The 26,328-nt window shown below is 34.0% G+C and overlaps 2 protein-coding genes across 2 annotated transcripts; both read left to right on the top strand.

Moving 5' to 3' along the window:
• The first annotated feature begins 8,958 nt into the window (after positions 1-8,958).
• Positions 8,959-10,154, top strand: LOC116110102 (transcription factor bHLH147-like). The gene is made up of 2 exons (XM_031396333.1): positions 8,959-9,146; positions 9,240-10,154. Exon 2 carries the CDS (start codon positions 9,285-9,287, stop codon positions 9,981-9,983), a length of 699 nt encoding a protein of 232 aa, XP_031252193.1. The 5' UTR covers positions 8,959-9,146; positions 9,240-9,284; the 3' UTR covers positions 9,984-10,154.
• Positions 10,155-20,220: 10,066 nt separating this feature from the next.
• On the top strand, positions 20,221-24,641 carry LOC116110105 (probable prefoldin subunit 3). The gene is made up of 6 exons (XM_031396335.1): positions 20,221-20,437; positions 20,533-20,590; positions 21,562-21,633; positions 23,551-23,670; positions 23,763-23,864; positions 24,156-24,641. Exons 1-6 carry the CDS (start codon positions 20,277-20,279, stop codon positions 24,234-24,236), a joined length of 594 nt encoding a protein of 197 aa, XP_031252195.1. The 5' UTR covers positions 20,221-20,276; the 3' UTR covers positions 24,237-24,641.
• Positions 24,642-26,328: the final 1,687 nt, after the last annotated feature.

Raw genomic sequence — 26,328 nt, 5'->3', positions numbered from 1 at the left:
ATCTTTGATAATGTCAGAGAGATTCGCCTTCCTGTATAGGCTTTCAGACTTGGGCTTCATTCGAATCAGCTTGGAGCCCAGTACTATAGCAAAGTCTGGCTCGATGCAACCAGGCAAGTCCACGAGATTGAAGCGGAACTTGTTGAATTTGAATCTGTCCATCAACTCGCGTGCATTTAGAAAAGTGTCACGTGAGAGATGGATTATTTTTAAGCTGGTTTTTTATTATTAGAATTTCAAAAACTCAAATTAATTTTAAAAAAATAATTGAGAATATCAAAGAAATTTCAAAACCCCCGCCACTTTCAAAGAGCCAAACCAAATGAAAGGTTTTCAAACTCCACAGCAAAACCAATCGCGACTGTCCGATCTTGCGAATCGCAAATCCAAGGACTCTCACTCGAAGAAGAAGGTAATCGCAATTCAAAGCTTCAACTCAAATTTTCATCTGTTTTCCTTAATTGCTTTTTTTTTTTTCTCTTTCATAGGTCGTGAAGAAGAACTTGTTTACTTCAGTTCCTGAAAATCTTTTGCCGGATATTGTCAAAGAACCTGCTGATTTCTCTTCGATTTCTGAGATTTCGGACGCCGATGAAGTATGTTTCAGCTCGATAACTTTATTTTTGTTTTCTGTTATTTTTTATTGTTGCTTCTAATTTGTGTTTCCTTGAAAGAAATTCAGAATACGATTGTTATCGCCTGAAATGACTCTTTGAGATTGACGTCCGAGTTTTTCAAATTTCTTAGTTCTAAATTTGTTTTTCTTCTATTTAAGAGCTTTGCACTAGCTTCGTTGGAACCGTTCAATCTGCCTCTGACATCTACAATCAAGATCAACAAAAATGAGTCCGATCTTTCATCAGATGATTATTACTTGAAAATATCTAACGGTTATAAGATCATTTCATTGGAGGCAGAAATATTGGCGGATCTTCTCAAACAAACTCGAAATCAAGTTTCAAACTCAATTGATATAGACGCCCGGTCTAAGAGACTTCTGGATGCACTTGTTAAGATCATTGTAGAGGAGCTCTATGCAGTGCCTGAAGAGAAGGACCATTTGACTGAACTTGTTTTGATGAAAACTCGTATTGTGTCGCTGTGTTTCTTGATTTGGATTATTGTAATATCGGTGATTTTGTTCTTCAATTCAAGCTATGGAGGATCTTTCATTGGACCGCCGCCTACTTGATCTATTGCCCATGAGGTAAGGTTCCTTGTTTGGCTCAGTAGGTGAAATAACTGTAGTTCTATGCATCTAGACTTATGGTGAAATTCATGTTATCAATTTATGAAGTGTAATTGGATTGACATCTTCCATTCTTCCTCATTGCTTCCAATACATACTGTTAGTTTCATATTCGATAAATTGAGCTTGTTATATTCTCATTTACATGATCTGTTAGTTCATGTTAACTTTAGCTTGCTCTAGCACAGTGTTACTAAAACGTTGCTTAAACTAAATTGAGCCTTCATTCAACATAGTGTTACTCCTCTTTAAATGTCAGACCTCTAGTTTAGAGCAGCTAACTTTTAATCAAATCAAGTGACTATATTTGTATTCATAACATAAACCCATTCCTTGTTTCATAAACTAGTTTTGTGATAGTTTTAGTGTAATCAACAAAATGTTATCTATTTGTTGAACAAAAGTTTTTGGCTAGAGAGAGATAGAGAGAGCTAGTTGTACTCTAAAGCAGAGTTTCTTGAGTATGACTAAAGTGAAATTTGAGGTTGGTGATTTAACCATTGACACTCTTTAGATTTGCAATAATGTTATCTGTTTTTTTTAAATGTTTCATTCATTTCTTATATCTTGTTTTATACTATTAATCATAGTGATGGGCCTCTTCTATTGTCACTATTCTAATACAATTTATTTGTCCTAGAAAAAAGTTTTTCTGTTGTCTAAATGATTTATGCCAACTATTTAGTTTGCTTTGACATTGTGCTACTAACTTCTTCCCTAATCTGAATTCGACTTTCTGTTAGCATAGCGCTATTCTCCTTTTTTACTGCATCTAGTGAGTATAGTTGCGTCATAATAGATTTCCATTCTTTGTTTTGTTGATTATATCAGTAGGCTCATGTGCGAATTATGTGGACTAGCTTGAAGCCCATTTCTGGCGATGTTAAAAAAGATTAAAACCTAAAGTACCTGACCCAACTTCGTAGTTGGATTTTGCATCTGGGCTCCGAACTTATTGAGAGTTCACATTTGTTTCATCTATGTAGGAGCATAACAAAATTTGTACCTCAAACACCTTATATTTGGGATAAAATCTTTCTCGGTTGATTTACAAATATATATATGTGGCTTCTGAATTATTTATATGCATGGTTGTGAACACAGATTAAGTGATAATGGCGTAATTTAGCTTTTTTATTTTTTTTAAAAGAATAATAATTGAGGATGAGAGGATTGTCGTAATACACATTTCCATCGTTCTCCTCCATCGTTGCATGGTTGACTCCATCAAGGGGTCAAAATGGCAGTATTATGTGGTCATTATCAAATTAGAATGCTGAAATTCTATTGTGAATCTCTTAGCTTTCTCTCTCCCTCCACTTTCTTTGTTGGCGGTTGGAGGCCATGTTATCCATCTGGGATTGGAAATTAAATTAAGTTATGCAGAGGTAAGATTCATTTTTAATGGTGATAGAGGTTGACTTTCTTATATTCTGTTGAAGATTATACAAAAATGCATGAATTTAGTACTTTAAATTTAGTTTCTGAGAAATGATATCTAAAATGCTAGGGTCAAAAACCAAAGTTGTCAGAAAGTCTTGGATAGTAAAAAAGTGTAGTGTAAGGATATCAAAGTAGTGGTCTAAAAAATCATTATAAATGAAATAAATAGTTGTAAACCGGTCAAGCGAAGTAGATAAAATTAATTCTTATATTTAGATTAGGAGCAATCCATCAAAACAACTTCAACAAGGTCTTTCTGATTACAAGCATTTGGAAGCATTATATCTGTCTTATCATCGGATTCTATCTTTGTAGTTTATCAACTAGTTTTATATTATGATACAAAACTGTGAACAGAACAAAGATATTATGTTTTAGAGGAATCCGTTAAAGAGCTGCAGGAAGAGATAAGAAAGAATTTCGGATGAAGGGACGATTAAGAACTAATTTGACAGTTAGATTAATGATTAATAGGTCAATAAAGGAGCTTGAAACTTAGTAAGAAGAGAATTAGCCATTAAGATAATGATGACGTTGCTTGAAGTAAATCTTTGGAGATGATTTAGGCATGGTGGAATTGGATGACCTGCACTTAAAATAATCAAGTGGTGTAATCCTCCAAAGTTTTGTTAGTTTATGAATGATGATATATGACTTTGGAGGTAGCTGTACCTAAAGGCGAAGATTTGTTGTAATCCACCAAAGATTATCCATTTGTTAAATAAGCGTAAAAGTCATTTACTTGGAGAGAGAGAGGTAGAGCTAGCTAATTGTACTTTAAGGCAGTGTTCCCTCAGTATAATTAAAGGGAAATCTGAGGTTTGTAATGTAATCATTGGGTTGGGTGTGTGCAAGGTTTCCATCAACAAGTTTCTCCACGCCAAAATCTGGTTTAACCATTAAGTAAAGGCCAATTTTTAGGTGTCCATAGAAAGTGAAACGACTTGGTTTAGTCTCTAGCGTTTCTTGCAGAATTTCATTCTCTAGGATAATGAAATCCGAACTTTAAAAGCATATTAACTTCGTACCTTAGAGATGAAAGTAGTAAACCTTCATTATTACATAGCACATGTCTCTCCATCTATTTTGTGTACTTATTTATTTTAACTGCTTGCAACTTTGGATTATAGGTGCTGGAATTAAGATGACAGAAGGACATTACAGCTCACCAAATTTTTGGGCTTACATATCTCTATAACGTTGGAACATTTAACTTTATACTATGTATACATGAATCCATGAACAGATAATAATTTAGAGACATTTCTCTATTTGTGTTTGTCAAACCCCAGTACATATTCATGATTGTTGATGCACGATTCATGCCTCGTTGTGGGAACCTGTCATACAGCTTCTGCATGGCTTTTTTTTTTTTTTTTCTTTTATTAGAACTTAATCTTTATGGATAATTAGTGAGCTCACTATCGGAATATAGTCATTTTAATAAAGCACTATACTTTGGCTTTAATATTTTGCCAGCCAAATTGATATCTTTAAAGGGTTATGAAAATCAATGTACCCATTTCTTCATTCAGGGTTATTCTTTACAATCAGCTAACAAACTGATATATTTTTTCAGGTTGAATGAAGCTAAGAAATGAAGCTGACATCAAAGTAGATAGGTCATATTCTTTCTGCTCTTGAGTTTAGTTGGTTTATACAAGAATAGTTTGATTCTGGTTTGAGTCATGAATATTATACATTTCATAACCCTTCATGCTAGTGTTATTAGGTTCAAATCTTTACCATTTCCCAGATTTCTACTCTGAGTTAATATCACAGATTCACTCATAAGCATTTGAGTGAATTAATCAGTTTCTGGTGCTGCTCATTGCTTTCTCCCTTTTTTGGTGCTCTCTGTTTAATTGTGTCTCACAAAAAGGAGGCAAACTCACTGGCATATCATAATGCTTTGTAGTGTTTTTAGATTTTCAAAGAAAAACTATTTTAAGGTTTCCCTGTATAATGCCCACAAAAGTGCATTGCCCATACACATGGATCAATGATTTTGGTGAGAATTAGGATTAGGTTCATCATTATCACCATCTTTTTTTCTTTTTCTTTTTTTTTTTAATTTTTTGACATAAACTAACCAACTCATAATCATAGAGAGAATATTAACATTGTTTTGATCATCCAAGGGCCAGACTGTTTTTATTTAATTTAAGAGATTAATTTTGTTAATTGGATCTTTTTAGGGAGAGTTATAATAACGGGAAGTGTTAGCATGACGATGGTTGTGATAATTGTTTTTAAAGTGGGAAGTCGTCGATTCTATTTGTTAATGTTTTGTTGATGGCACTATCTTTATCTTTGATAAGTATGATGAAGGGTAGTGATTATTGGATTAGAAAAAAGAAGAAGGGACCCATGGCATGACATGTGGAGCATGACTGTCCACACCTCATAAAGGAAGAAAATTCCAAACCTTCTCCAACAAATACAAAACAAAGCCCAAGATAGAAAAGTGCCAGAGGAACAACCCACATTGCACATGCATTTTTCTTTTGTTTATCTTTTCTTTCACCTCCAATAATCATTGCACGGAATTAAAACAAATATTTTTCAATGGGTCCCAGATCCCTAGTCAATTAGTGGAAGCCAACACCATGGATCCATCCAAACATCAGTTGACACCTCAGCAACCCATACTCTGCTCATTTGTATTTTCTTTTATCTTTTTTAGAGCATGGGAGTCTGAAAATTGTGTCCAATTGCTCTGGCTGTGGGTTAACATTTGAACACTCGATCTTAAGCCCACTCTGCTTCACCATTGTAGAAGAAGAAAAACAACTTATTAAAGCGGCTTTTTAAACCATCGAGTTTATAATTTATGGAAACAAATCAAGAGCAATATTAAACAAAACTGAGGATAATGATATAATTTTATTTTTTTTATTTAGATCAAGAAATTCAAACTTTAGAAAAAGGTTGTTGGTTCGGTTCTTTAGTGATCTGCAAATTTTTAAGTTTAAGATAGTATTATCATGTGTTTTTTTTTTTTTTGGTAGATTTGTACGCACTTTAAATAATTTTTAAAGTTTATTGAATATTCTATAAATGTGATAGATGATTACTTAATGTGACTTGAATACAAACCTTTGACTAACTTAAGGTTTTGTTATTTAGTTTCAAACCAAGTGACTTCTAACATCTTTTGATAGTGACTTTGGGTAAAACTCGTCTCAAAAACTTAGTTGTCATGCCTTTGTTTAGTCATCTATTTAGAAATTTAAGTCCATGATATGTACAATAGAACATTATGAGGGTGGACATGTACTTATTTTTTTGGAATTGGGGTAATTACATTTTCTTTTTCCCTAGTTCCCTTTTTAGGTTTTATCCACTTTCTAATTTCCTTACATTTAAGTGTCATTAGACCAACATTCTCTCTATAGATGTGATAGGGATAAAATTACCTGTACGTCCATGACGTATGTTAAAAGGTGAGAGGATAGCATGTTTGAAATATCTAATATTAATTAGAGATATTTATGGTCGCTTTCTTTGTTTTAAAACATTATTGAAACCTCTCTATAATTATAATAAGATTAATTAAATTTATTATTATAAAGAGGTTATAATTTAATAGAGGTATAGTTACAAAAATTTTTTATTTTATAATTCATGTTTTAGTAGTACAATATTAAGATTTCAATTCATATTTTAATAATATTAAGATTTCAATTCAATGCTTCAATTGCTTACTTTTTAAATGAATAGGAAATCGTGTATTAGAACCAATAAAGATAAGTGTCTTTGATGGAATTGTAAATACAATTGTTACATGGTTAAATTGATGTGAAGCCACAGACAATTGTTAATTATCAATTATTTTAAGCATTACAAAATTAAGACCTCTGATGTTGATGAATTACAAGTTATAAATAAAGTGGATGAGAAGAATCAAAGAGTCATTGTAGACTTGAGTGATCAGATTTGACAATTTCACTACACTAATCGAATAGATATTAATGTTTTCTTTAATCATTCAAATGACCAACAAGTCATGTATGCTTTAACTGAGAATAAATAATTGCTACAAGTACACAAGAAGAGAAAAGAAATAATCATGAAGATAATAGTACGGGAATACAAAAATTTTTGTGGCAAAAAGCTCCAAAGATGCTTGAGAAGTTATAAATATTTTGACTTCAACAAGAAGATGTTCATGTTAGCGAATAATGTACCCGCAAATTAAAAAATGTAGTAACAACTCTAAAGTATACATTATTCTCCCAAACAACTTTAGATAAGTATTTTATTTCAACTTAAACTTTTAATGTAACAAATAATATATATTTTTTTTTTTTGGTAGTATACACATAATTATTATTATGTGGAGGCAACTTTCCTTAAGACGGGAATTAGAAAAATTATTACTTATTATAATATGAAGTTTATTCTTATTTATAACTATCCCAAGTTGGGAATAAAATTTTTTATGATTATGTAGAGTTTATTCTTATATAGAGTATCACTATAGAGGGGTTTTACTGTATCTAATATTAATTTGAGATTGATTTTGACAAAACACTTTACAATAATATTTATGTAAAATAACTACTATATCCTTTACTTTTTATTTGTTTGTATGATTAAGTTATAAATATAGTATTATTCAACACTTTAAAAGTGCCTTTTTGAGAATCACTCATCCACGAGTTTTTTAAATGATTAAAACGAATTGAGAATAATATGGATAGGTGTACGGTCTCAAGTTAAAAAAAAAAAAAAAATGGTTTATGAGAATCCGAATTTTAGGCAATCATGTATTATGAGATCCACCACTTCCCCCATTTTTGCATTTCAAAAACAAAAACAGTTGGTGAACAAGATTTGTACAATTCTACAATGCAAAAAATTTGGAGAAAACGGAAATGAAATTGAAAACGAACGGCCATTTTAACATATTATGGAGCAGCTTTCTTGTGAAACCTCATGACCCCAGGACCCCTTCTAGAATTTGTGGGGTTTATTATATATGATAAAAATAAATTTGTTAAATTCAAAATTAAAAGCCTATTATAAATAGTAAAGGGAGGATATCAATTTGTGGACCCGTTTATTTGAAAAATAACTAAGTTTTAAAAAATGCGAAAAAGGACAAATCACACTTAAAAGTTTTAGATACGTTTGAGAAGGGCAAAAATGTAACTAGCCAATTTTTTGTTTTTATATATATATTTGACTTAACAATTTTTTCTAATTTAAAAAAAAAAAGACTATAATTAAAAATATTTACCCTTAAGAATAAGTTCAAATTAAATTTAAAAAAAAATGATAAACCAAAACTACAAAAAAATAAAAAATAAAAACACAAAAATAGTGTCCACGAATTGATATTCTCCCTAAATATTAATGAAAATTAAAAAAAACTTTTCAATCAAAGTAAATAAAGCAACTGTTTTGTAATTTTTATGTTACATTACGTCTTGCAATAACTCGACTTAGTAATCTATCATAAAATATGTGATAACGATAGATTTGTGCTTTTGTATTGGTAAATTAGGATAGGGGACCCAATTTTAGTGCATAGCTTTAACAAAGTGCGCATGAGCTAGGATGGAGAAGTTAATTAGACTTAGTGGTGAAGAGCCACACCACAACTCAATTCGAGTCACAGTGGAGCATAGAGGAACCAGCCGACCAACCACAGGTAAAGCAAAGGCGCACCCACTCAAACCCACCCACCTACACACAAAGTAAAGAGTAAAACAACTTTTTCCCACCCAAGTTTGCTTAAATAACTTTTGACCTAAAAGGTTTCAAAATACTATTTTTGCACCCAAGTTAATATTTTGTTACTACCTAAAGCAAATTCCGATGGAAAAAATTATCTCTATCACCACCATTTAAACTTCTGTTCTCCTTTTTACGAAACCCCTCTCACTCCGGTATCTGATTTCTTGCCAATTATCGATCACCACAAAATTAGGATTTCCTATTCTTAGCTAATTTTTGACAGATTTCGACGACGTACATTCAATCGATTACTATCATTCGATCCACTAGCCTCCACTCTATAAAACCTCTCTCACTTGGCTCTTGGAAACTCGGCGAACGTCGGTTGAAAAAGTGAAATTTTGAGTATTAATGAAATATAAACTTTGGGTGAAAAAGTGGTATTTTGAAAAGTTTGGGGTAAAAAAATTAAGGCAAACCTTGGGTGGGAAAAGGTATTTACTCCAAAGTAAAATGAAATACATTGGGCCACGGCAGCTACAGAAGCATAAAGCAATTTAATGTGGTTTTAAGGAAATGACTGACGCCTGGTCTCTTTTCATTCCTTTATAACCCTTTCCCTCTCCCTTTCTCTCTCCCTTCAATATCTCTCCCACCACCACCACCAAACCTCGCCACCTCATCCTTCCCAAACTCCGTCCCGTTTTCTTTTCTTCCTCTCACCCCGTTCCGATCTTCTCTCTCTCTCCCTCTTTTATTTCCTCTCAAGGTAATATTCTCATCCCAATATATTCTTAAATCATCAGTATTCATTCAGTATAACCAATCTTGGAATATCTGCTTTGTTTTGGTGATTCTACAGAACGATATATATATATCATTTTATTTCATATCCAATTATTTCATCATGTCCTCCACTGTGATATCCAATCCGGTAACCAACTCTGACCGCTCCAAAAGGAAAAAGAAGAAGAAATCTTTGCAACCCAAAGATCAAAACAACCCAAACAACAACATAATCAAATGGAAGTCTGAAGCTCAGCAACAAATCTACTCTTCAAAACTTATTCAAGCTTTAAACCATGTCACCATCAGCAACAAGACCTCCTCGCCATCTGCCCCCCGCGGAGGTCGAGCCGTTCGTGAAGCCGCTGACCGCGTCTTGGCTGTGGCGGCCAAAGGGAGGACCCGGTGGAGCCGAGCCATTTTGACTAATAGGCTGAAGCTCAAGTTTAGAAAGCAGAAGAGGCCGCAGAGAGTGCCGCCGCCGTCGTCTTCTGTGGTGGCAACCGGGAGTAGCCGTTCAAAGAAGACGAGATTTAGCGTTTTGAGGTTGAGAAAGAGTTTGCCGGCTGTGCAGAGGAAAGTTCGTGTTCTTGGCCGGTTGGTACCCGGTTGCCGGAAACAACCGTTTCCGGTAATTCTAGATGAAGCTTCTGATTATATAGCCGCACTTGAGATGCAGGTACGAGCCATGACGGCCATCACCGAGCTACTCTCTGGCGGCGGCGGCGGCGGCGGCGGCGGCAGCAGCAGCAGCAGCGGTGGTGGCGATTCTAGTTCTAGTTCTAGCTCAAGCTCAGCCGCCCCTCCTCCAACCTCTTGATGGTGACACCTTGTTAATTTTCACGTGTATTTTCTCTTTTTAATATTTTTCACTTTCTCCCTCGCCAAGTAATCTCCTCTCCTCCTGTTGAATACATATTTTCTTTCCCTCTATTTTTCTCTCTGTTTCCAAATCACATTAACAATAATTGACTGCTTCATTTTTGTTGTATGGTTTTGCCAATTAATAATGTTATAGTATATGGATTATAAATTTATAAAATTTTTAGGTAGTTTGAGGTTTGTTGAATGCTGCAAATCCATTCAATTTGTGTTTATTGAAGAGGGTTTTCAAAGATTCTGCAATTAAACTGACATAGATGTTAAAAGATGCAAGATCTTTGGTGATAATTTAATGGTGTTCAACTTATTGCTTAAAGATGAATGTAAACGGAATCCCGAAGCAAGGTGTGTTATGTAAATATCAGGTAGACAGAGAAAACGACAGAACAATATGGGGCAGATGGGGAGGTCAATTATTTGGGGCATGTTTGATATGAGTTACTGAGTTTCCATAAAAACTGAAGTGAAATATTTACCAGAGAGAGAGAGAGGGAGATGGATTTGGTCATATCTGAGTTACCAAAATGATTTGAATATCCAACTCCACTGCCCAAAAGTTGGCGAAAACGCCAAAAATTTATGAGAATTCTGGACATATCATGTGGGTTATTGTCCCCACCTGGACAAAACCCCTTTATTTCAGCACATAATATATAACCCCTTAACTTAAACTACCCTAGAAATTAGTGAACCCAGCCCTCCATCGTTAAGACTGCCCAGACAAAACAAGGCTCTTTCTCAAAGGTCACTCTCACCATTAACAGACCCCCCCTCCCTCATGGTTGACACCTGTTCCCTCTTCTTGTCTCTTTAAGTTTCAGCCTAAACAAAACCAATTAATTCACTCCTTTCTACAGTCATTTTCGGTGGAGGACAGGTAGCTTAGCTTTCTTAAGGAGTTAAGTGAAGTTTCAGCAGTATCTATCAGATTAGATTGGATTGGATTGGATTGGATTGATGAAAAAAAATTGAACAAAAATTTAAAGTGAAAGTAGTGCTTCTCAAAGAAGCACTTTCTTTGTTTCCATTTGCAGTCATTATGTTGCTGTGTTGTTGGGGCATACTAACATCAGACTTACACATGCACCCATGTGCGTTTATTTAAGCCTCCTCCCTCTTTTTCAGCAGCCAAAACAGTAGAGACCCCAGTTTTTTTCTTTTTTCTTTTTCTACATTAGTGATGAGAGTTAATAAAAATTCTATCTTTCTTTCTGTTCTATCCACTTTGACTGATAAAATTAAAACCCTCTCTTCCCGAACCCCATCTCTTCTGTGTTTTGCTTTAACTATTGAGACAGTTGAGTTGAGAGATGGAACTAAAGGAGTCTCTTTTTAGCTGTCAACATCCTCCCCACTACTTGTTAAAGGATGCCTTGCTTAAAAACCCCATCAACAATGTTACTAGTCAAACCCTCAAGGTTTTCAACTTAACAGACCACACCCTTACGTTTACTATCCAATGGGTTATCAAGATGGGTATAGTCTTCAACCATTAGCACTATAATCTACAAAGAAATTAAATAGCGTGATCAATGTTTCTAATTATGAGTTTGAGAAGAATATGTGTGGTCTTAGTTTCAAATGTTTAAGGGGAACGAATTGATTCTAAAGTAACCCCCACATGTATAGCCGCAAGAGGCAAAGAAGCAAGCTTTTCCACTTGCCGTTTGAATTCTGTTTACCGTTTTTCTACCTATTCAACCATCTAATTATAACATACCACCTAAATTGGTGCTCAATCAATTCATTTTTGGTGCTTTTTTGTTTTTGTTTTTTTATTAACTGGACTATCTGGGTTAACTTACGCGTCCCACAACAACTCACCGCCACTACCTTTGCACCCAACAGGGAGTCGAACCTGAGATGTAGATTGAAATTATGCACAACCCCAATAAAAAAGATTAAGAAACCTTATCCATAAAACCTTATAATTAATTGGATTGATNAAGTAGTGCTTCTCAAAGAAGCACTTTCTTTGTTTCCATTTGCAGTCATTATGTTGCTGTGTTGTTGGGGCATACTAACATCAGACTTACACATGCACCCATGTGCGTTTATTTAAGCCTCCTCCCTCTTTTTCAGCAGCCAAAACAGTAGAGACCCCAGTTTTTTTCTTTTTTCTTTTTCTACATTAGTGATGAGAGTTAATAAAAATTCTATCTTTCTTTCTGTTCTATCCACTTTGACTGATAAAATTAAAACCCTCTCTTCCCGAACCCCATCTCTTCTGTGTTTTGCTTTAACTATTGAGACAGTTGAGTTGAGAGATGGAACTAAAGGAGTCTCTTTTTAGCTGTCAACATCCTCCCCACTACTTGTTAAAGGATGCCTTGCTTAAAAACCCCATCAACAATGTTACTAGTCAAACCCTCAAGGTTTTCAACTTAACAGACCACACCCTTACGTTTACTATCCAATGGGTTATCAAGATGGGTATAGTCTTCAACCATTAGCACTATAATCTACAAAGAAATTAAATAGCGTGATCAATGTTTCTAATTATGAGTTTGAGAAGAATATGTGTGGTCTTAGTTTCAAATGTTTAAGGGGAACGAATTGATTCTAAAGTAACCCCCACATGTATAGCCGCAAGAGGCAAAGAAGCAAGCTTTTCCACTTGCCGTTTGAATTCTGTTTACCGTTTTTCTACCTATTCAACCATCTAATTATAACATACCACCTAAATTGGTGCTCAATCAATTCATTTTTGGTGCTTTTTTGTTTTTGTTTTTTTATTAACTGGACTATCTGGGTTAGCTTACGCGTCCCACAACAACTCACCGCCACTACTTTTGCAACCAATATGGAGTCGAACCTGAGCTTGTAGATTGAAGCTATGCACAACCCCAGTAAAAAGGATTAAGAAACCTTATCCATAAAACCTTATAATTAATTGGATTGATATAAAAAAGAAAATGGTCATCTAAATTGGATTTGATAGATCTCCAAATTCCAAAAACACCCCACTTATAATAGTAGTGGTTGAGAGAGGTATCAAATTAATCAATCCAATTATTCAACATAATAACAACTAACTAAATTTCTTGGTTGGAAAGCTACCTTCCCTTATCATCTACCATGTATTATCTATCAATCATCTAATTACATAAAATTAAAGGGTTGGCTTCTTGGATGAAGCTTAGAATAATTAAAGGGTTGGCTTAAGTGGTACTAAACTTGAGCCCCAAGTGTTATTGCTTTATTAGGAGTACATTTACTATGAAGGGAACAAATGGGACTTAACTTTAAGCAATTACTTTGTTTAATTAAGGGAGAACGACATTTTCCCACCCAAGGTTTGATGAAACGACACTTTCCCACCCTTCGTTAGGTTCTGTTAGTATTTTCTGTTAATATTTGACTGAAAAGACGAAAATACGCTAAAATATTTTATTTCTTAATTAGTTTATTATAAATTAAAATTTAGTTAATTTAAAGTTTTTATTCGATTATTTATTAGTCCAAGTATAAAGATATATTTTTTTCTTTGTTTATTTAATTAATTAGGAATATTAATTTTTGATGTTAATTAGTAAAAATGAAAAACGTTATAAATAATAGTGATGTGATATTGATAATTTTATAAATAAATATTAAGATTATTTAACTTTAAACAATTTTATAGCATTACTCCTAATTTTTTAGGTGGGGTTAACTATTTTTTCTTTTTTGAATTTTTAATATTTGACTTATTGGCTAATTAAAAAATAATCAAAAATTTATAAAGTAAAATATTTAAGGAAAATATAACAAAACATAACAAAGAGTGGAAAAGTGTCATTTTGAAACTTGATGGGTGGTAAAGTGTCGTTTTGCCAAACCTTGGGTGGGAAAATGTTGTTCTCCCTTTAATTAATTATCATTTTACATATATTGAAGATGAAATTTGAATTTGATCCTTTTCTTTAATCCCAAGAGATAAGATTATATCATTGGGTGGATGGATCTTTGTCCCAATTAATAGATCCAAGAGATGACCCTTCAGTATATCTTTTACACTTTTATTTTTTTAATAATTTTCTATCTAAAATACAAAGAATTATTTGACTTAGACCTAATTAAGCCATTAATAATTTATTTTATATCTATACTTTTAATGACGTGAGACAGTTCGATCTATATTTAATGTAGACATTAGACCATTGAGTGGATTTTTATTGCCAATATTTGCAAGTTGATTAATTAATTATTATTAAGAGATCAAATGGTCTATAATTTATGCATCAAGTTAATTAAATTCATGGATAAGTCTTAAAAAATAAAGTACTTAAGGAAAAAAAAAAAATATAAAGAGTTAAATTATAAACGTGACATACTCTCTTCCACTTAATTCCTTAACTACTCATTCCACCTTGATATTAAAATTTTAAAACTAACTAATATCGACTATCTATTTTCTAAACAGTGTCTCCAAATACAACAAAAACCGATTGATTTGCCGCTTGTAAGAAATGATAAAGTAGGCTTTAAGTAGAACTTACGTTCCAAAAACTAATTCAAGGAGGAGGGAGTCTAACCAAATTAGCGATCTAGAACAAATATATATAACTTCTAATACATATATTATATTTTTTTTCTTTTTTAGAAATTTTAAAATAATTTTTTTTTATAATTATAAATTACACAAACATAAAACTTTATATTGCCGTGTAAGCAACCAACACCCTTCTTCTCTCTTCTATTCTCTTATTCTCGATAGAAAGAAAGAAAGGAAGAAAAATGATGAAGGGGAAGCCATCTTTTCTTAACTTTATATCTTATAATACGACATGCACCAATGTGAATACAACAAAAACCAAAGAAAAAAAAGAAAACGACGTGCATTTAGTTTATATGCATAGTTTACTTTAAAGTATTCCCTATACTCACATGGAGGGGTCCTGCTTTGCTCCATTAAACTCCAAGCAAAACTATACTTTATTTATTTATTTTTTTAATTTTAAAATATTTAATTAAATAAATAAAAGTTTATGTCCATCGATGGCAACCCAATCCCATTTGGCCACCATATATTACCACTGTTCATCGACTCATCCACCTAATTATCAACTTTCAGAGTTCCCCATTGAGGGATTCCTGTGAATATTATATTATTCTAGGCCAGCTGAATCGTTTTGGATTTCAAAATTTCAAGAGCTACCTGTAAATATATAAGTTTAGTTATGAGCAGCATTCTGATGCTGGTTACTTGTTAGGGCTACGTGCATTGAATATATAAACAGTGATAAGATAAGAAGAAAGAAGAAAAGGTATTTGCAGTGACCATTAATAAATAGGCAGAAATTTTGCCAAACTGTTGATACATTCCAAAACGAAAAACCAGGAGCTAGTGCTATACTGGTATAAATCAATGATCTTCAACATGGGGACCAAGAGCTACAGCAGCTGATCGAGAATTAGATCCACCTTTACTTTATGCCAACCTAGAAGCCCCACTCTGAAGAACTGAACAACCAAAATGCTTTGAAATTTATCATTGCAGATGAGATCAATCACTGTAATTCAACTGTTTTCTCCTTTTAATATCCATTGAATCCATTTCTCTTTGAGGAAGACGAGTCCTTTTCATTTTAAAGAACGACGGCCGCCCCGTCTGCATTACCAAAAATGAAAGTTTCATGAAATTAGTATTTTGCCTATGCTCTTCCACGTTTAATTCAATTATATTTACCCAATTGAGTCGTATTATTATTATTATTATTATTATTATTGTTATTATTATTTGTGATCGGGACCTCGATTCATCTCTCTAGACCTTGAAATTAAGGATCAAATAAATCTTTCAGTAGTCACTTTTATTAACAACCACTTAGCGATGATTTATAAATAATGTTATTGAATAAGGTATCATAATAATTTTTTTAAGTGTAAAATCTATGATCCTCAATTGATGATATAATCTTAAATCATTATAATACTAAGCAGGATTAACGATTAATAGCTATACCCTTTCCTAAAGAACCTAGACTAGGCGTGGCTAAGGCTAACACACTAATCAACAAAGGATTAAATTCTTGATTTGATTAATTATTTAATTAATATTATATTGCCGCAATAATGTTGCTGGGTCTTTGTAGCCATTGGGATGGTCCGAAGATTACCAACCCCCAATAAGATTAAATTCTCAGTAAAATTAATTATTAGGATATAGTCCAAAACATCCTTAATTAATTTAATTAAGCATAAATCAACCTCTCTTAGTAATTACACTAAACATGTTAATGCAAAAGGCAAGCACCACTATTTTTCACACATGCAAAGTTACAAAATTTCAACAATGTAGGCCATGTCTGGTTCATTATTTTTATCCATATTCTCAATTCTATTCCCCAAATATTGTTTGACACATTATTCTAAAAATATTACTATATTTTTTTAATTATATTTAGACCCCTTAAACTTATTAATTTCATAATACCCCAGAAAAAAAAGTTTAAAAATTAACAAAAACACCCCCATCAACCCATACTTGCCAGATTTCGACAACCACAGTCGGTGGTAGCCGAAATTTGTATAACGGCCTACTTGCCGACCAGAAATGGCCGAAAGTTAACCGATCTGGCCGTCAACGACAGCCAAAGAAATGGCGTCAACGACGGCTAAATATTGGCCATCGTTGACCGAAAATGACGGCCATATCTTTGGCATCGCTGACAGCCAAAGATTGACTTCTTTTGACCTTTTTTGGTGGTCGACTGCAACATTTGGCCGTAGATCTGGCCTTTTCCGACCAGATCTGTGGTGGATCTAGTCGGAAAAGTCCTTAGCGACGCGTTACGATATAGATCCGACTGGTCTGTGTCGTAACGAAATTTTTCGGCCAGATTCCCGCGGTGGTGGCCGGAATCTGGCACTGCAGGTGGTGGGGGTGTTTTTGTCATTTTATATATTAGGGTCTTTAATTAAATTAGCAAACCAAATGGCTTTTTCATAAATTTTTAAAGTTTACCTCGTAATACTCCCCTATCCAACTATCCAATATTATTCTCAAAATCCTATACAAAATAATGAACCAAACGCACCCGTAGATATCTAAGGCCTAAGATTCAAGTAGCTTCAGATTTTTGAGAGTATGCCATTTGCAGTTTCAATATTCAAGGAGCAAAATTTCTTCTCCACAAGCAGGCTTTTTGTAAGTCTAAACCCTCATCTTTTGAGGTGGTCGGGTGAGACGATTGACACTCTTGAGTGTATTAATACTCAAGAGGTCTTAAGTTCGATTCCATTTGGTTGCTAATAAGGATAGTTACTGGAAAGTTTATCCGGTCATTAACTTCAAGGTCTCGAGGGATTAGTTAAAGTTCATACAAGTAGGCTCGGAACATGCATTTGGACACTTTTCCTAAATGGGTGTGGATAGGAGATGATTTTTTTGTTTTGCCTTTTAATTCTGGCCTCTTAATCAAAACCCCATTACTGTTGATCATGACCCTGTATCCACCCACCATTCTTCAATATCTGCCAAATATTTTTCTGGGATTCACTGAACATGTGAGTCTATTTAGATGCATATAATATTAATGAATGTCATGAGTTGACTTGGTAATTAGTTTAGTATAATTGTGAGATTAAGGAGAATAATTGTTTGGTTTTGGAAATGACATGAGCGCGAGTTTCCAAGAAGGGCACATGATTTATTCAATTCTTTCCCCAGGATGTAGATTGAAGACAATGACTTGACACTGGGATTGGATCAAATTAAGCAAGTTGCAATATGGTGTGAGCTGGTTTCACGACTCATTGATGTTTAATTAATGGACAGAATTAGCTTTAATTGGCATATTAGGGAGAGATTATTATTCTCGTTCAAATAAGTGGAAACACTTTCCCCGTAATTCATGCCCATGTGGGTTATCTCTATTATTGCTTCAAACGAGACTTAATGTGACGTCTTTATTCCTTGTTTACATACACTGTAATTAAAACACAGTGAATCTGGAAACTCTCTGTTGAGAAACCTTTAACAGTCTGAATGAAGTGGGCCTGTTGTATTGAACCTGCTAGTCTTGATGAACCATGGGCCATGGCCATGGATCCATATTAACAACAGCAGCCATAACACAGGACTACAGGAGCATACTGCATACCATGAGAGAGAGGAAATGCAACAATTATAGAATGTGAATGGCAAGTTTTAATTTTAATGTTAAGTATCCTATCTGTCCAAGGATTATTATCTCAGGTCCTCAAGCAAAAGCACTAAATTCATGGCATTTAACAAGGACAAAAGCCAGAACCCAGTTGATAGAGAATGTTAAGGGTTTGCAGTGTCAATGGCAGCGTGGGACACTAAGAACCTTTTCTGGGTGACTTTGGAAACTCTCTGTTGATAAACCTTAAAGCTTCCGAATTGTTAATATTAATCCATGTGCTCGAGCCGCCATTGATTTCACATGTTCCATTGGTTAAACTCCCTTATCCATAACCATTACAGGAGGTACCTTCAATGAATCCCAACTTTATGATTATTGTAACATTAATTACTCCGTTACTTTCAGGGTTTTTGGATTTATAAATCCTTAGAAGCTCATATATTCCAAGTCCAAGAACAAAATCTAAGATTACGATCCATTTTCATATTACCAAAGATGAGGCAACGACATGTATAAATGTAGTGGGAGACTGATATTCATTGAACTTAAATAAAATCTGGAAAGAGAGGAATCAACCAGGCTGTTTGGTTTCAATGGGGTGAGGATAAAGGAAGCGGCTAAGAGGATGTGTTTTTAAGGAATCATGTGAAAGCATGTGAAATGGCATTGAGAGAAAGATAACCAAAACACGAAGCAAAAGCCTGTATAGCTTCATTATTTTCATTGAATATTCATCCCCATGCTCCTGGAGAAAATTATGTGGGTCCATTTTGCCCCCTCCCATGTTATCCTTTGCAATAATGCAAGCAACAACAACAACAACTACATATAAATGTGTCTTGTATAACCTTATATTTGCTACCTTTTCAATTGTTATATGCTTCTTTTGAGCCTGAAAGTTGTGCTTAAAGAGAAGAAGATTTGTCTAAAACTCTTTCTCTTCATGAAAATCATGAGATCAAGAAGGCAAGCGAGGGAAAGAAGTATTTGCAAGAAGCATACGAGGAGGAGCATTATCATGAAGAGAAGGGTTGTTAAAGAAGGTTATAAGAGGTCCATTAAAGGAAACAACTCAAGGATTAGAACCCTGAAAGAGCTTGTAAATGGTAAGTCCTTGAGGTTAGATGAGCTTTTCAGAGAGACAGCTGATTTCATCATGTGTTTACAAACGAAGGTGATGATTATGCAGACAATGATCAAGTTATTATCGCCATCTGATGAATAACTTCAACCAGCTTGTATGTAATTTTATACAACTGCATATGTAGTAGCAGTGGATTATTGTTCGTATGTGTAAAGTGTGGGATGGTTTATGTCATTTGTGAGGTAACATTACCAGATTGGTAATTAACATTTGATTAGAATCTTTAAAGTAATATACAGTGATTCAAACTGTTATTCTTAGTCCAGTAACGTTACTGACCCAATGACTGTAACAACTACTATGTGTAATGTATAATGATACATTTATTTGTTTTAATTACTTGATTCATCAAGAAATTAAACTCTTTGTAGTTGCTCTTTTGATTTGGGTCTTATTGTTTTGCAGTTTTTAACTTCTTTAATGTTCCCACGTTTCTCAAAGTTGAATGAACTCTAAATCAAAGATATACACTTACGTACCCATCCCTGAGTAGCCTATCTGGTTAGGACGAATTGGAGATAGTATAGATAGACGTACGGTTTTAGGTTCGATTCCTCATCAGTGCATCTGCGATTTAAGTGGGGGGCCGTAAAGGTAGGTTATTGTATTAGTCTCTCTAAGAATTAGTTGAAGTACGCGTAAGCTAGACTAGACACCTAGGTTACAAAAAACAATACATTTTACTTGAAGTAAGCTGATAGGTTGACATGATTTTGCAGGTTCTGCAGCATAGGAGGGGTAATAAAAAATTGGGCTTGAAATTGAGTCATGGGATGTGCCCGACCCAAACCCAAATCTAGGGCACAGTTGTAATTAAAAGAAGTGAAAGAAAACCAGCCAAAAGTCCTAAATAACAATTTGTGCAAAACAATAAAACGGCGCCGTAAACTGACGAAGAAGAACGACTAGGAGTTCAGTCGAAAGTCGAAACCTCAGTGCCCAAACCCAAAAACACACAGGAAAGTCTCTAGTCTCTGTAATTGATTAAGCGAGAATGGCATCAACTTCAATAGAAACGACGTCCTCTTTTTCTAGTCAAACAACAGCTACTGAGAGAAGAGGAATACCAGGAGCTCAGTTTGTGGAAGATGTACAAACTTATCTCTCTCAATTGGGTCTCGATGTCAACTCTGCTCTTGCCTTTCTCCAAGAAAGGTCTCTCTCTCAATTGGGTTCTCTTTAAAATCAAATCTTTATGTTTAAAAATGTTGCTTTCTCTATAAAAGTTCATTGCCTTACTGTTTTTGCAGACTTCAGCAATACAAGTTGGTTGAGATGAAACTTCTAGCTCAACAAAGGGATCTTCAGGTGTTCTTATTTTGATATTTTACTCTTTTTTTTTTTTTTCTAGTAAAGCATGCAATTTTTGCTTCAAATTCCTGTATATGAAGTTTAGTGGTAACTGTTTTGAATTTAGATTATGTTAAGATAGTTTTATATGTATATATATTTGCATTTATGTTACTGTCGGTGTTTCAAGAATTAGGGATAGTTTTTTAATGATCAACGTAGTGAGAAGATCTGACTTAAGCTTGATTTGTCATAAATATGAAACCTTGTAGTTGTAGTTTTGATTCGTTTGGACTTGTAGTTCTGTAAAACATAAGTCAAAGAATACTTGAAGCCTAATGTCAGCCCTAGGCTAACAAGAAGCTTGACATGATAGGTTCAAGTGTTGGGAAATCTTTTTACCTTTTTGTGAATTTTATTCAAATAATACTCTAAATGTTATTGTGAGATGTGGTTTGTCTGTCTTTGAGAAGCATAATTTTTTACTGTTTAAAGAGGTTGAGCATGGAATTGCATCTCAACTGTAGAAGTTTCATTGTAATTTTGATTTCCATCTTGTTTTTTGAAGGAATTTGGAAATATTTTGAAAAATGTTACTTTCTAGTTTTTGCCTTATATGAAGACCTTAGGGCTGAAAAATGTGAATTCTTATACTGCTTTCCCAGCTTGCAGTATATAAGTGATCTCAGTAGTTTTACTTTTTGCTGTCTGGATAAATGTTGAATTCATAACATTGTCATATAAGCAATTTATAGTTCTACATTGCAACATAATCACATTTCTACTGTTCTTTCACTCTTGACTAATTCTTAATATCGAAGTCTCTAACTGCTTTCATTTCCGCTTTCTATTGTTGGAGTTAGTTTTTATTTACAATCTATGCTCAAAACTTGACAAAGTTCACTGGACAAATTGATGCTCAACTTAAATTTTATTTCTTGTACTTTTTACAATTTTTGGTAACTCACATTTGTTCTTATGGTTGCCAGGCAAAGATCCCTGATATTGAGAAGTGCTTAGATGTAGTTGCAACTTTACAAGCTAAGAAGGGTACTGGTGAGGTTCGTTTTTGTTATTTTTCTTTTTGATGATATGAAATATGGTTTGAACTAGTGGTACTTGAATGTTTGGTTTTGAAGAAGTCTAGGACATCCAAATTCTCATCCTCATGTTAACTGGTATTGGACATCCTTTGATGGTTGTTTATTTGCCATATTGCAATTGCATGTTATTTATTTATTTTTGAAGTGGATAAAATCTGGTAAGTAGATTGGATAGTCTCACACATTGGTTTGATGGGTAATTGTGCAAGCAATTGTATAGATTGGCATAACAGGTCTTGAAACATGCATTACCATGCTTAATGTAACTGGTATCTGATTTTTCTAAGTTGCAATCTTAATATGATTCAGCCAATGAGCATTGTGTCATGCTGTACTTTGCTACTTGTTCGTTCCATGCCTTGTCAATTGTTTTCTGTTGGACTTCTTAAAAAGTGCCTGATTCCTGAACTAATGCCTTCAACAATTCTACCTAACTTCTGCAGCAACCGTAGTGTCTTTCTTTCTTCTTGAGCCATCAGCTAGAGCCTTTATCACCTGCTTTGGTTTTTACTTATTTATGACACCTTGGAGTCCCTGTCAAAATTTTCTCTTTTCTAGTGTTTTCACTCATCAGCCCCAGCATCATCTATTTTCTATAAACTCACTTTTATTCATGCCATTGTATGATTATTAACTGTTGTTGGTTCTGCATGCATCTCATCTTTAAGAAAAATTTCATCCCTTCATTTCTGATTGGTGTGATTCAACCACGTGTTCTCCATTGTTAATCTAACTGCTATGGTATTGTGTGGAACCTTTCTTTTCTTATTGAAGTTTGAACCTATTTTTAACCCTCCGCACCCCGTCACAATTCTCATTAACATTGATGCTAAAAATTTCTAAGTTACTAACTCACCTGATGGTCACTTATTGCTTTTAAGTTTAATCCTTTTATCCTGTGCTGATAGGGTTGCACTCTTTTTGTCATACACTTACACAAGAAATTATCCCTGACTTAGTAGCTCATGCTAAGCATTAATCTTTTGGACATATTTCTAATCCATCTTAGTTGCAAGTTGTACTTAGTCTATTAGGCACACTATTCATTTATATATGTCATTTCTGTTTCCTTTTATTTTTGCATCTTCCTGTATCATATACATAGTCTTGTAGGCATACATTCACTTATGAATGTCATCTCTTTTCCCTTTGAACTTTGTATCTTCCTGTATTAGATGCATTGTCTTTTAGGCATATATTTCACTTATGAATGTCATCTCTTTTTCCTTTTTAACTTTGCATCTTCCTGTATTAGATGCATATGGTTATTCTGACAATATAAAATTCTTCCTATTCCGTCAGTTGAGGCTGAGGTTCCTTTTAAGCTGAAAAGAATATGTATGTTGGGTTGGTGTTCTGACTTCTGATCTTCCCATGGTGGCTATTGCTGTGTAGAAACGTTGGTTGTTGTTTTAGCATTCAGTTTGATGGTCTTTGCTAATTTCATCTGTGTGGTTTAGAAAACTGAAACATTTATATTCTTCAGATGCCTTCCAGTGGCGTGATCTTTTTTTAGATTATTTACTTAGACCTTCAGTTAGGTGGCAAGAATACATCTGAGCCTAGCCCTTCTAGTCCTTCAGTCCCAAAATAGGGGAAAAAAAAAAAAAAGAGGTTTCTGTTCTGCCAATTAAACTTTCCATACAGTAATTGAGTTCATGTCTTTCGAATCCTGTATAAAGTAGTTGTGAAATTATGCGGGACCTAAACACAGTAAGCTGTAATGGCATCTGCTGCAGTCATGACTTTAGGAATTATCTAGTTGTAGTGTTCGGAATATCATCTGTTGAAATTGGGGCTCTAATTTAATAGCATGTGCATATATACTGGAACTATCAGATTTTGTGCTAAAAGAATTTTCTGTTATGGATACAGGATCTTGTTGCTGATTTTGAAGTGTCTGAAGGCATATATTCACGTGCTCGCATTCAGGATACTGACTCAGTGTGTTTATGGCTGGGAGCAAATGTCATGTTAGAATATTCATATGAAGAGGTCCATCCTTCTCTTCTATTCTGATGCCTTTTTAAGTTCTCTTTTCCTGTGTTAAAATTGATAGGATAATTTTTCTGTGACTTGTGATGCAGGCCACTTCTCTTCTGCAGAAGAATTTAGATAATGCTAAAGCAAGTTTAGAAGTTCTTATTGCCGATTTGCAATTCTTGAGGGATCAAGTTACTATAACTCAGGTATGGTAGGCGTATCAAAATCTTTTGTTTCCAAGTGGTGATTGAATGAGTCAAGGCCTCATTTGAAAGCAAGCTATTGCATTGAATGGAATAAAAAATAATAATTAAATAAATAAGAAATCTTTGAATGCATCGAATGCCTACAGTATGGTGGAGCCCTATGAGCCCCTAAAACTGTGACTTCTTTTTCACTGGAGAAATACAGCGAGTCTATATACTTAAATCTTCTTCAGTATCCTTCGTTTTCATGTACAATTTGTAATACTTCTCGACTAATATACTGTTTGGCAGGTCACCATCGCTCGTGTTTATAATTGGGATGTTCATCAGCGTAGAGTTCGACAAGCTACCACAGTGGCTAAAGATTCATGAAATAAAAGTCTCATTACAACCATATTTAGACGCGGCAGGATTTCACCGGTTGAGAACATAATCCCAGTCTATCTTGTTGCATCATTCGGGCGACTAACTCGTCTTTGTATTATACTTTTCTTTGTTCTCTCCACATCAAGACTTAAAGTTCCAGATCTTTTAGGGTGTTTTGTGTTGTTCAATTTCATCTGATGTTATGTTTATTTTATTTCACAGTTACTTTTGACATAGACATGGTGGTGGTGGGTAACATGTTTAAATTTCAAAGTTCTAAAATTCTAAATCCTTGGGCGACTGGAAGAAATATTGGGACCCAGATAAAACTTAAATGTGAAGTTTGATGCCTTTTCTTGCCTAGTCTATGTTGATGTCATTTCATTTCTCTCTTATCCTTTGTTAAAAGGATCATAATTCTTGGAGTTTGGTATTATAAAATTGTAATCCTTAGTCAGAAATGACATTATGTTAACCTTAACAGCCTGATCAAGTCAACCAAAGAAATGATTCTGTTTCTTGAAGAAAACACAGAAGCTGCCATTATGGTATGGAAAAGGAAAACTATAGAACTTTGGAGCTCACGCTTGAATTATATATTGTTATAAGGCTTCTGTTTTTGACTCAAATTCAATTAGTTTGGTGGGGTTGCAGCACTTAAGTTCCATCAAACTTAAACCATTTTTAATTTCACTGTCTGACTGAACCTTGAAATGGGTTGATCTGATCCTCTTTGCCCTTAAGGTCCTTAATTTACTGGCCATCTACATCTGGGAAGTCTCTGAATCAAATCTGAAAACGTCTAGCAGGAAACCACTTCGCTTTATAGCCCTTCAAATGTTTTTGCATTTATTGGATGGTTTCAAATTTTCAATACAAAAATTTATTTTCTTTGTTCTTTTCTACTTCTTCTTCTTCTGTGGATGGACCAAACCAAGAATTGATAATGGCAGTCAAGATGATGCATGTCCATTGGAGAAGTAACAACAGCACACAAAGGTGTAATTTTCAATTTCATCTTTTATTTTGTTGACCTAATATAAAAATGGACCCAATTAATTAAATGATGGTCCCAATTCTCTACCATGTCGCTTTGACACTTTCAAATAGTCAAATACAAACATCTTCCTTCCCTTCCGATTCTGCTGTTGACATTCTGCTTTTCTAGGGTTGTGGGATTAAAATAACCTAATTATAATCTTGATGGGTATAATTATATGTAGAGAGATTTGACTGCCTGGAAAGCCGCATTCAAGTCACGGGATTAGATTTTCTATCTACCCATTTGAGTTATTAAATTCATTCTACAAATTATCTTCTGATTTAATCTAAACCATTTAATGGTGTGGGAAAAAAATCACAAACTCATCATGATCATCAAGAACATCAAATTTTTCAACTACTTTTATCATTATAAATTTATAACTACATTCAAACACTATTATTACAGTCAATCAACTACCCTCACTTGTGTAGGCCAAAGTCTTTTTTGTCTTAATGTCTAAACTTATTTTGAGAAAGTTTTTCGTATATCCGTCGCACATCCAACCAGTTAATAAGGGTATTATATCACATCAATTCGAGTAAAACGTTCTTATCGTTTGAATTTTGAATGTCTTTTATATATACCTTATGCATATTCAATTAGTCAACGAAAATATTTCACGTGAAATATTTTTTACTGTCTAATTGATTGATTGTATATATGATAAATGCAAGTTGTAAAATGAGTTTGAAAACTTTACTACCCGTATTCACTGCTTTAACTTACTGCTTCTCAAAAGATTGTAAATTCAAATTGGGTTCCAATTTCGAATTCGGTTGACATTGAAACCCTAATGTGAGTTATGGGTGGGGAGGAGGTGCAGGTACACCAGAAAAGCATGGGATAAAAACTTGGGAAAAGGTGAAGGGAATCGGTAGTAAAATTATATAGAGACGTGCACGCAAAACGAGGCTGATTTGTCTTCACTGCCTTGTGTAATTAAAGTCGTTTTGTCCGTTTCTAAACGACGCGTTTTAGCCTTACCCAGTTTTATAATATAAATATAATCATCATTTTTTTTTTTTGACTTTGACTTATCATGTGCGGCCAAGA

Source organism: Pistacia vera, unplaced genomic scaffold (genome assembly GCF_008641045.1).
Source record: "Pistacia vera cultivar Batoury unplaced genomic scaffold, PisVer_v2 Contig597, whole genome shotgun sequence".
In the NCBI taxonomy this organism is placed as follows: Eukaryota; Viridiplantae; Streptophyta; class Magnoliopsida; order Sapindales; family Anacardiaceae; genus Pistacia; species Pistacia vera.
This window is presented reverse-complemented; position numbering and strand designations above follow the sequence as displayed.

Excerpts from the sequence above, each read along its gene's own strand:
- LOC116110102 (XM_031396333.1), top strand. The coding sequence starts at position 9,285 with ATGTCCTCCACTGTGATATCCAATCCGGTAACCAACTCTGACCGCTCC.
- LOC116110105 (XM_031396335.1), top strand. The coding sequence starts at position 20,277 with ATGGCATCAACTTCAATAGAAACGACGTCCTCTTTTTCTAGTCAAACA. Across the intron at positions 20,591-21,561 it reads CTCAACAAAGGGATCTTCAG|GCAAAGATCCCTGATATTGA; the intron begins GTGTTCTTATTT and ends TATGGTTGCCAG. Across the intron at positions 23,865-24,155 it reads ATCAAGTTACTATAACTCAG|GTCACCATCGCTCGTGTTTA; the intron begins GTATGGTAGGCG and ends ACTGTTTGGCAG.